Source organism: Rhincodon typus, chromosome 1, assembly GCF_021869965.1.
Source record: "Rhincodon typus isolate 14 chromosome 1, sRhiTyp1.1, whole genome shotgun sequence".
Taxonomy (NCBI): domain Eukaryota; kingdom Metazoa; phylum Chordata; class Chondrichthyes; order Orectolobiformes; family Rhincodontidae; genus Rhincodon; species Rhincodon typus.
Window position 1 is genome coordinate 113,038,394 of NC_063332.1, and position 12,394 is coordinate 113,050,787.

At 38.8% G+C, this 12,394-nt stretch overlaps 1 protein-coding gene across 4 annotated transcripts in view; it reads right to left on the reverse strand.

The window, feature by feature from the left end:
* Window positions 1–2,579: 2,579 nt before the first annotated feature.
* pde5ab (phosphodiesterase 5A, cGMP-specific, b) overlaps window positions 2,580–12,394 on the reverse strand; it is a 167,801-nt gene continuing 157,986 nt past the window's right edge. For 3 of the 4 annotated variants that reach the window (XM_048600064.1, XM_048600054.1, XM_048600045.1), the window contains exons 20-21: window positions 12,162–12,245; window positions 2,580–9,342 (exon numbers count right to left, since the gene is read on the reverse strand). In XM_048600064.1, the coding sequence (XP_048456021.1) occupies window positions 9,229–9,342; window positions 12,162–12,245 (198 nt within the window). In that variant the 3' untranslated portion in view covers window positions 2,580–9,228. The remainder of the gene's footprint in view (window positions 9,343–12,161; window positions 12,246–12,394) is intronic. The other variant, XR_007262654.1, reaches the window with a different exon arrangement.

Sequence of the window (12,394 nt, forward strand, 5' to 3'; positions counted from 1 at the left end):
TCTAAATGACATAACTTGGAATATAGTAAAGTTTCAAAACTTACCTGTGTCAGGTAAACAGTGATAATACAAACTGCCTGGTACAGATAGGCTAGCAGAATACAATGACAAGTGATAGATGGAATTTAACAGTGTGAGGTGTTGTATTTTGGGATAAGTGACTAGGAGGCATTAAAACTTAATGGCATTATTTGGAAGTGTAGGAAGACACAGCGGTGTAAACGTGCATCAGTTTTTTTTTGGTGGCGAGTGTGGTTAGCAAAGCATATGGTTACTTGGACTTCATAAATAGAGGCAGTGAGAGTAAAAGCCACAGTGTTACGTTGAACCTTTTATAAGCATTGGATAGGACACAACTAGAAATAGAGTCAGTTCTGATTGCCATAATTAAGAAAATAAAAAGTGCCCTTAAGTAGGTGCAGAGGAAATTTACCAGAATTCTTTCAGGGATGGTGAGGTGGGATGGAAAACATTCAAGGAATGGGGAAAGAACAGGATTTTTTGTTTGTGTAGTGAATGATAATGACCTAGAACTTTGTTTCCATTGTGACAATCCTCATGGTACCAGTGACTTGTAGGAAGATGAATGAGACCCTGAAAGTAGAATTGAGGGAGTTCAGAAAGAAATTTAAAAAAAAAAAAAACAAGATCTCAACAGCAGTAATGGATTACTCCCAGTGCCATATGCTAATGAACATAAGAACAAGAGGATCAATTGACTGAATATGTTGCTGAAGAACTGATGGAGGAAGGGTGTCTGATTTGAGGCATTGGGACCATTACTGGGGTAGGGAGGCTTAAGCAAGCTGGACTTTTGTGTCACAATACTGTGATCACTTCTAAACAGTACTGTATTCTTGAATAATCTATAAGTGGCATAGTGGATGGAGTCATGTTAATATAACAAATGCATTGTGGAAAAGAAAACTTGTAAATGATGGTACTGGCCTAAAGCCATCTTAATATGGAACATTGGTCTGAACTGGAGTTCTATATTAGTGCCACCATTTCATTGTTTTACTATGAGTTTTTAATGGGTTTTCATGGGGCCTTTGAAACATTTTGGTGTGATAAGTGTGATGCAAATGTTTTATTTGAAGCCATCAGCAGCAGCTATGAGTGCTGTATGTGACTACTAATATTTAAATGTGAATGTCTGTTTATTTGCAATGTGCTGGAATGTTGGCTTCAATTTAGAATTACTATCCAATCCAAGAAATATTTACCTCTTATTTTTTAGTGGCACTTGGACTGATTTTGAAAAAACTTTGACCTGTCAAAATCTTCCAAGGAGCAACAATCACAAATGGGTAGCTGCTCCAATCTTTTCTTCTTAACTTGCTCCAGAGCTACATTTTTTTCTGGTCCAAATTTCAGATGTGGGTCTCGAGAAAATGGATATATTAATCAGGCAGGATCATTGCTGGAGACCATGCCCGCCTTTTTACAGCAATGTCTGCTCTATCAAATCTCCCAAGACACTTTGATGTATCTCCATCGCTTATCAAAGGCTGAGGAGTAAGAGTGGAAAGTGGGTGACTAAAAGGGGGGGATTATCTTTTAAAATAAAAATCTAAATATTTGCTCCCAATGTTATCCTCATTAAGAGTAATGTAGCATCAGGAAAAATAATTGAACTACTCTAGCGTATTAAGGTTGTGTGTGTGTGTTCGCCCCGGTAATAGACAAATAGCATTAACAAAGAAGCATGAGAAGAAACAGTCATGTCCCCATAGTTATTAAGAATTACACAAGACACTGAAATGATTACTCCATGCGAACAATGCTCGGTCTAGAACCCATGAGAAGAAGACTATATGTGCTGCCATAAGACATTAAGCCATTGAACTGGGGCAATAAATGGATAGAAGGCTCCAGTCCATAAGATTAGTGTCTGGTGAAAACAAGATTTAAAAACATAGCATCTGTTTACTTCCTGTCCTTCCTCTTCGTGTGCCCTTGTGTTATTTTAATTTTCAAATATCATGGATGGGATTCAACCATCACTGGATAAACATAATCTCATTGGTGATTGGTCCATTTAAGTAATGTATTGCCCATTTAAGGGGAGTATAAAAATGAATGTTTTGTAATAGCTTTGATGGATTCATTTTTCCCAAGAAAAGAGCGAGTCCCTTTGAGTATTCATGGATAAACAGTTTAACATAAAAACTTTGGAATGTAGGGTTAAAAATAAATTACCAAAGCTTTTTCACCATGTGTTCATCAGGACATCTGCAAACATGCCAAGTTTCAAATGATCGTAACAATTTGAATAAGAAAAATGTGCTGAATGGGTGACAGGTTCATTTTTTTTTTTATTCATTCACGGGATGAGGGCGTTGCTGGCTAGGCAGCATTTATTGCACATCCCTAACTGCCCTCTGGGTAATTAAGAGTCAACCACATTGTTGTGGGTCTGGGGTCACATGTAGGGCAGACCAGGTAAGGATGTCAGTTTCCTTCCCTCAAGGACAACAGTGAACCAGATGGGTTTTTCCAAGAATTGACAATGGATTCATGGTCATCATTAGATTACCATTAGTAAACAAAACAAAGATAAAATCAGAACAACAGAATGTGATCAGTATTAAATACTTTTGTAATCTTTATTATACACATGGCCTTTTCAACAGTGTCATATTAATATACATTAGGGAAATGGCTGCACACACCGTGATGGATAAAATACATAAACATATTTGTACTGAGAATAATTGCCTCTGGTTGCTAAATGATAAGTATCACAGCATTTAATCAAAAATGTGCAAACAAATTATTTAAAATAATCTCGTGAAGTCTCAAAGCAATGTATCTAAAACCATAAAGTCTTAATGTTTAAGTAGTCTGCATATGCAGAGATTAGGCATGCATTTCACACTCTATTTAGCACAAATCCTGGTTGACATTCCTATGTGGCCATTGCTGTAGGGCTAACAATTTAAATCAGGTTTCACGTGTTTTCCTTTGGAACATCTTGGCTCTGGATGCTATTCCATAGAAATTGTACAGGTCCACTAACCCTTGCCACTCCCATAGCTTGCCAATGTTCGCCTGCCACAGACTGCAGATTGGGCAAAAGAGCACCTGATTATTATTATGGGATTGCTCCTTGCCAACAGTCCTGGGTGTATTCACCAATTCACAAAGGCCAGAATTCTGGTATCTGCTGCCATCTAGACACTTTGGTTCCCTCACAATACAGGATGGACCATTTAAAAAATAATCTTTTTTCTTGACTGCTTCCTGGAATTGAAACTTGAGTCCAGTCTGATGGGGTCTACTCTGCCAGCTTCAGGAGGCTGGTACATCACAGCTGAGCATGCTAGTCGTAGGATAACTACAGAATGCCACTGGAGCTCTGAAGCAGCAACTCACAGCAAAGGGAGTCTTGGCTTTCAGCCCTATCCCTTCTGACATTGGAGCGCAAAGAGACTTTCGCCTCAGCCATGATTCCACCTAAACTCCAAGTAATCTATGACATCTGCCACATCCCAGTACCAGCCTATTTTCTGTGCATAGCCTGTACTCCAACATAACCACAATAGGGTCCATCAGAGAGCTAGTAGCCTTTATCCTTTACAAATTCATGTACAGCCAACTTTATAAAGGAATACTGTTTGTTACTGCAGCGATCAAAGTATTTACAAGCCTGTGCAGTACCCTCCTTTAAACATTATTTGTCATCAAAGTGACTTGCAATGTAATCTGTTTCCCATGATTGTTCCAAGATACAGGCAGTCCTCTGTGATCTTGACGTAATATCTGTTCATCATACATGATTTAGATAATGAGGGTCTGCACATTTTTAAAAAGAAACTATAGATGTCTTTGAAGCTGAACTGTGCACTCACCGTCTGACACCTAAATGTGCTCTCTTTCTAATAGGCACCATCAGGAAGAGGAATGCTAGCTTATGTTTCCTTCCCCTTGTTCAAGACCATGAAAACTATCAGTAAAAAAAACAACTGCTGCTCAAATCAATTCAACATATAGCAGGACCTTATGACTTTTATGACTCACAGCTGTAGCTGAAGATGCCCATTACCCATGAGGTTACCAAAAGGAACTTTAAGACATTGTGTGACATTGTATGTTAGCGACTTGTTCAAACTACCAGTATTTCATGTTTGAGGAAGTCAACAAAAATGTGATGAGGGAGGAGGGAAGAACAGGAAGGCAACATTCATTGTATTTCTGTGCCTGAGAACCTTTTACAACAAATACCAAATGACTACTTCAGAAACTCACTAGGTACAGTTTTGATGTTTTCAATTTGTTCTTGGGGCATGGGAGCCTACTTCCAAGAACTTATTACCCGTCCCTGTCTGCTCTGAGATGGTGGTATTGGACCTTTCCCATGAATTATTGTGGTTCTCAATAGCAGTAGTGGTGGCAGACACCTTGTTTATGTCAAAACTGTAGATGACTTCAAAGATCACACTTTTACAGCTAATGCTACATTGGAATATTTGATTTAGTGAAGGAAGGTTGCATTCTGCTGGTCCCATTCTCACAGGTTGATCCCAGAAGCAAATAAGCTCCAAGACATCTGGGTAGCTTGACAGCTGCTGAGGATGACCAGTTCAGGTTGTCTCACTGCTTCTTTCTCTTTCTTTCAGTCCACTGAGGGTCACTAATAATGGCTAATACCATAATGATATTATGGGCAGGTTAGTCGATAGACCTCCACAAACTCTCAGCCAGTAAAAGAACTAACCCCATGCTGTAGTGTCAATCTGCACCAGGCTCTTATCTACCTGAGTAATCCAACCCCTTGTACAAGGCTATTCTCATTGTGGTATAATGTAAAGAATTCTAAGATGCTGCAAAAATAGAACAATGTTGCATTATAGGATGGTAAGTATATTGAAGGGAATTCAGAGATGATGGTGGTCTCATGATATTGCTGCTCAACTCTTTTTGGTGACGGAGAGGTGCTTTTGAATTCATCTTAGTAGTTGCCGCATATATCCTGTAGATTGTTCACGCTATAATCATGATTCACTGGTGCTGGAGGCAGTGCTTACTAACTTCAGTAGTATGGACACAGTCAAACCAACTACTCCATCTTAAACAATGTTGATGGGACTCCTACCATGTGTTAATAGATGAGAGGATTTGGGCTAGTTTCATTCTTGAGTACCCAGCTTCTGCCTTGCACTTAATAGCCACATTTTATTTTGGTTGCTCCTATTAACTTCCCAGTCATTGGTAACTCTTGAGATGTTGATGGGGACCTCAACAATTATGATGCTGTTTAAGATGGGGATGCAATTGGAACTTCTCTTTTTTAAAGTCATTGCTTCACTATTTATTGTTGAATATTCAGTTCCTGCTGCAAAATGATAAGGGCTGTCATTTCAAAGGTGTAGTAAATGGAGCTCAAAAATCATTGAGCATCTCTATCCTTACAATAGAGGGGGAATCACTCATGAAATGGTTGAACCAAAGATGCTAACCTGAGGAACTCCTGCAGTAAAGAGATATTAAGTTGAAGTCACAAATGATTTCTCACATGGATGTGAAGAGCAGGGGAGACAGGGGAGCTATCCGTTAATGACTGGGCCAATATTTATCCCTCTGTCAATATTTTTTAAAAACCTGGTCGTTATCTCTTTGTTGTTTGTGGGAGCTTTCTGTGTGCAAATTTCCCACGTATTTCTTATGCTAGAATAATGACTACAGAGTACTAGAGTACTCAGTTGGCTGTAAAGCAATTTGGGATGTCCGGAATTTGTGAATAGTATTCCATGGAAGTACTGCTTCTCAGATGCTGCCTTGGTTTTGAGATGTACAGCTCTTACCTTGTTTTTCACTTTTACCATATGCATCATGGTCAAGACTGGAATGAGATTGGAATCAAGTAATTCTAGTCACAACTAAATGAAAGTCAATGAGCAAGCCTTTGACAAGTAATCATCATACAATGGCAATGCTGATGACTCTTTTCATTAATTTCCTGTTGACAAGCAAGAAGCTAGTAGATTGATAATTAGCCAGGTTGGATTTAATTATTCATCGTGTATTGGCAATTTGTGGAAAGATACCACAATCACACATTCATAAGAACAGTTTGGCTTGGATGACTAGATATAGTGTGCTGGCTATCAGCATGTGTATTTTTAGGGGTCACAACTTTGCACTATGAACAACAAGCTCATCTGTTCCTTAAATATCTTGTGGAGTGAAATGAATTAATGGGGTGGGTAGGGGAATGTTGTCAGGAGTACAGTGAATAGTTTTGCCAGAAGATATTTTCAAATTCTTTTCTTTGCTTGCTTCTCATGTTAATTTCAACATGGTTATGGCTGGAGATGTTTATGGAGGCTCATATTGCCTCCAAATTCATACAATTTGTCAGTAGTCTAAAACAGCCCTCTACATTTTGACCCTCTACAAGGCAAGGGCTGGTGAAGGGAGCACATTCCCAATTCAAGTATCCATTGTTATTATTAAGTACTCCCACATCTAGAGCATTAAATTTCTCTTTGATCAATCCCACCATAACTCCAATTTTGGGATAGTAATACTTAACAAAATAGTACAGTTCCATTTCCATGTCAGTCATCCCTGTAGCCTTATTGAGAATGCCAATCCAATACTGCATTAGAAACAATTTCATGCTATAGACCCATCATCACATTTTAACTAACTGACTGATAAAATTTTCAACCTAACATTATAGGCCATTGTATAATGCAATGCACTCTAATTCTACGTTAAAACTTAAAATTGACAATAATTAGAAGCAATCCAGTGTAATAAAACAAATAATTAAACAATGTTTTAATGAATTTATAAACTAAGGACTCAGAATTGATTTACTATCGATCTTATGGAAAAGTCTGTCAGGCACTGATATTGCAGTGCCCTGGTGCTGTATAAATCATACATTTGTTTTACAACTCGAGATAACATTTTATGAAAATAACTTTTTTTTCCTATCAGAGCAACATATTTCTATGCTACTGCTTTAAAACTACCCAAATATTTGATCACAATGTTTGAAGATAAATGCTGAGTCAGCTGAAGACGCATTCATGAGGTGCAACAAGGTTTCTAACCAATCTCCCCTTCCAAACAGTACTAACACCAGAGTTCTCTGCCTGTCAGTAATGATTTCAGAAACAGTTGTTCCTTAGTAATGATTTAAGAAGCCTGTAAAGGACTAGATAAGCAAAGAATCAGTTTAATTAACAACTGAAGTGTGATCAAAAATCTTCAATAGCTTCTCCTGCACAATATATGGAAACTGAAAATAGTTGAAACACCGATCATATCAATCGAGTTGGCTCGCTTTACCTGAATTTCTCGGTATAGCGATGACTACCTCAATACCTAATATATTATTTACCCACACATATTTGACATCACTAGGAGAACCTGTCCAGTGCTGTTATTTCTGGAAAAAAACAGAAACCCAGTTCTGAGGATAGGTCACTGGACCCAAAACGTTAACTCTGATTTCTCTCCACAGCTGCTTCCAAACTTGCTGGGATTTTCCAGCAATTTCTGTTTTTGTTTCCGATTTCCAGCATCTGTCGTTCTTTCAGTTTCCTACTATTTCCTGACCTTGGCTGAAATATATATTTTAAACTTATGAGTCATGTGGTATTAAACATAGCTGTGAACTCAGTCCTTATCTTACACACCCAGGCTATATACTGGAACATCTCTTGTTTAGCTGCATCTCCAGTACAGTATCCTCTAGAACAATAATCATCAGAATTTTTTATAATGGTGTAACATTAATGAGCTATCACCTTAAACAGCATTCCCAGAGTTGTTGTTTGGAACAAACATGCCATTACCTACATCGTGGTATAAGAAGAACTATTTTAATTAGTGTCTTTCATCCCTCTCTTGGATTTTGAAATTTGGCAATATCTCACCACCTTCCCTGCTTGGGAGAGCAACACCAATCAGGAAAGTTGATGGTATGCATTATGGATTGAGAAGATTATATGAGTATTGTTCCCATATGATGTTCTTGGATGTGTTGCTAGAGAGGAATAGGCTCTTATAACATTTATGATTGATAAATAGAACTAATTTCTGCGATATTTATTGCCGTATAACAAAAAATGCTAAAATGTAGATAATTTAAATTTGAAACTATACACTGAAGATATAAAGGATAATGGCCCCCATGACAACGTAGTATTATTTCTAAAAACATATGGGTAAAATCACCAATCTTACACTCGCAATGGGAAGCCACAATTGAAAGGAGCAACAACACCAGAAGTGCGGAGTTTATGAATGTACACAATAATTACTACTGTCAGAAATAACTACTTATAATTAATTACAATATTCAAAAACTGTGCAAAAGCAAATTCTGTAATGCCACCATGTACAAATATCAGCAAAATAAATTGTTGATGGTGCCTTGTGTCCCTATCATCAATACATTGAAATATGTGCACTTTGAAATGTAAAACATGCTACCCGTTATAAAACTATCCCAACAATGTTGTAAAATATAATATACTTGCCTTTACAAGATTCAACTGCTACAATTTCTTTGTGTGCAAGACCAAGAGACAAGTCTCATTTTTAGTGACATTATATAATATATAAATACATTGATTGGAAGCCACACAACTCTCCCAGCACATGGATTGGCTACGAAATGGAATGCTGTACTTATTCGTGGGCAAACCACATCCCAAGCAAGACTACAAATATTTCTTTCATTCTCTCAAAGCTAGACAGTAAGTTCATAGCAGCCAAATCTAGCTAAGAAGTTATTTTTTAAAATTGAACAATAATGTGTTAGGTTGTAATGGTGTATTTTTAAATAATAATTGACGAATTCATTTACATTTTAAAATAAGTATTAAGAACATGTCTGCTAGGTTAAAACATCAAAATTTCAGAGTCTGAAACTCCTGGATTCCTTAAGTTGCAGGACTTGGCTGTCCCTTTCCTTTTCTGACTGGTATTAACAAATTGCAGATACATTCAGCCAGTTTATTGGTTGTCCTATGGTCTGTGAACGTGATAACAATTAAACTGAAAATAACAGCTTGTCTAAGTGATTTGGAAAACAGCCCAACCTGTTGGGAGCTAATAGTTCTTATTTCACTGAGCTACTAACAGTTTTTACTACATTCTATACACAATTGGCAGCAAAAAAAACAACTGCTTGTCAGCCCCAAATTCATCCCAAAAAATGAGTCCTGTGTTCTCAATAGGCTACAGGATGAATCACCAAGGCCATCATTTTTTTTCGCCATTCACCAGTTTTTGAGTGGCTAACATTTCCCAGTTCTTTCGATTATTCCTACAGCCTTCAAGCAATGGGAGGCAAGCTTCAGATATCTCTGCCAGAGCCTAGAATGGCCAGACAAAAAAGTTATATAAATATCACTTATTGGCAATGTACACGAGCTTCAATTAACATTGGAGATGATTCTGTACTATAAATTAAGTGTATGGATTTTTCTATAGACTTTCCAACAATGGGCTTCCACTGTTTCCCTGGCAACCCCATCTCCAAGCCCCCCACTACAGGGTTGGGAAGAGTCAACCCATCAGATCACTCTTGAACATTCAGATTTGATCCCCCACATAAACATGCTGTTTGGATTTAAATATTATAGAAAAATTATCATTGAATGTTGGAAATGTGAGAATAATAAATACTTGTCTAGAAAGGACGACAATCATTCAACCAATGCCATTATGATTACAAACATTCCTGAGGAACAATGAGAAATCAAAAGTAATTACAATCAAATTTTCTAATCCCCCATGGCCACAATTGTTGAGTATCTAAAATCTGTCTCGGCAAACACAACTGATGGTTATCTGGGGCACATCTTATTTTTCATGAAATTTAATTATCAGCCCTGGCTGAACAGAGCATCAGTTTTCAATCATGATAACTGATCACAGGGGCCAAGTCCATTCTAAGACATAAGCGCTTGATCCATGCTAACACTTGATAGTTCTGTCAGCAGTACTATCTTGTTAATATGAAATTTAACCAGATAGATAACACTGTTTGAAGAAGAGCAGTGAGTTGTCCAACATTCATTTCTCATTCAACACCACTGAAACAGTTTCATTTGATTGGCACCTCACTACTGTTTGTGGCACTTGGTAATACACAAACTGGCATATTTTTCTACATCACAGCAGTGATTACATCATTGCTTCATTGTTAAATGGCTGATGAAGCACCTCTTTCTGCTGCCATTGATGTGTTTGTAATGTTGAGTGGGTGCTCTGTCATGTAGGGAGACATCGCCTGTGGGTTCAGGGTTGAAGAAGGACTGCCCAATTCAGACCCTGTGTGGTCTTGGAGAAGATCACCAAATACAAATTGCAAGGGCCTGCCTGACCAGCCCCAGAAATTCCGGCTCTACTTTCCTTATTCTGAAGGCACCATCAATGCCGATTCTCCAGTCTGCTGCAATTCCAGCAGTGGTCACTAGTGGGATGGAAGACTCCTCAGGCCTCAGAGTGGCCGGGAGCTCTTAGAGGTGGGATCTCATTCTTAGAAGGATAGGAGCCCTGACAAAGCTCATCAACTGATTAACTTAAAACATGGATGTGGCTCTCAGAAATGATGAAGCCAGATTGTTCTTGTCTTTCTGGTCTGCCGTCTGCGTCACTGATGCTCTACCAAAATCTGGACCTTGGCATACTCCTATTCCAATATTTCTGACCTCATTTTGTTTGAAATAGCTCCACAGAGGCCAACATCCTGTCACCAATCACCCTTTATTTACATGTGGAAAGTCCTTGACACTGATCCAGCTCCTTCAGAGCCAGCTCTCAAACTGAACAGGATGTCTGATACTCCTGTTTTATTTTTAAACTTTATTAACATACCACCACCAGGAAAAACACCCATGTGATAAAAGCATCAGTATCAAGCAAAGCCCCTAGGGGCAACGCCTATGTGAAAAAAGTGAGGGGGAGGGTAGGGATAAAATCAAAATAGAGTTTGTGGGGAAAACAAAGGGCTCCACACCCCATGGTGCCCACCTCTCCCAAAAGGCATTGAGAGCGCTGGTGCATACTGCATGCTGCTTCTCCAGGGACACCTAGGCATCCAGGGCTCCCTGACTGGCCCAGATTAACATCCCCAATCAGGGAACTCATATTCTGCCATTACAGTCAGTACATCCCTCCCCCTCTGAGTCCAAGGACTAGGCCAGTCTTTCTCTTGTAGCGCCTCCTGGGCATTTTAGCACCGGCTCAGGTTCTTCTAACTCAGCGTCAGATATGGGCTGCGCATAATGCACTGGAGCTAGCGTCTTGTGCCCAGAGCACTCTCAGGGGAAATTCATTCTCTTCTTTCAGCAGCAAAGGTGTCAATGCAGCAAGATCCGCCATCTCCATCCTACATTCCAAGGTCTCTTCATCGCTTGATAGAGAGGGACAACTCGCGGGTTACGGAACAGTTGGAAAGGCTGCCTAGGAGCCAGGCACGTTTTGCCCTGTTTGCTAGTTTGCAGCTTTCATATGGTCCATTTGCTTGTTCAGGACCTTACACCTAATACCATTCAGCTTTGGGAAATACTCAAATTTCCTACTGGTAAACGACAGCCTGTTGTCTGTGACCAACACTTCTGGGAGCCCACGTATTGGAAAAGATGCATATTAACTGCCCCAGTCAAGGAATTCATATTCTATGAGATCCAACTGCTTGACCTCATTACAATCACTACATTGTCCTCACCATTTTCTTGGAGAGTCCAGTTTCAACCTTCTGTGGACAACTGCAAAGTCTGAGGACTAATTTGGCTCTAAAGAGATCCCATTACAAAAAAAAACATTCAGTTGTAAAAAGTTCTAGGGGCTCATTTTCATGTTTTAGTATTTGGAAGAAGATTGTCTTCCTGATATTCTGCTGTAACTTCGCCAGAATCTCCAAATCAATACTGCAACCAGCAATTTATGACAATTCACTGCCGTCTTGCTACTGTTCCACTGAAGTATGGCAAAAGACCAGGAAATATTTCATGACTCCATACCCTACCCCTTCAAAACAACCACAACCCCAGCCCTCTACTGTGCTCTCTTGCTCCCACATCCTAAACTAGTACATCCTCCGCATTGTTGGGATCCCAACATTGAAAATGGAGGTAGATGCATTTTATTAAAAGATGGAATATCTATTAAATACCAAAAACAGTTACCTCATATAACTTAAGACAGATTGCATCAATGAATCCAACCTGCATGCTGGGGATCTGATCACATTTCTCTCTGTTCATTAAATCCTTCAAATGAAATTTTAAAAATTAGTGCAGAATTACCTTCCATTTGGGAGCAGCATATCTCAATCAGAAAAGCACATTTACATTCTCAAATTAAATGGCTGTTACATTAATAGAATACATCTGTATTTTGTTTAAGCAGAAATCAAAAT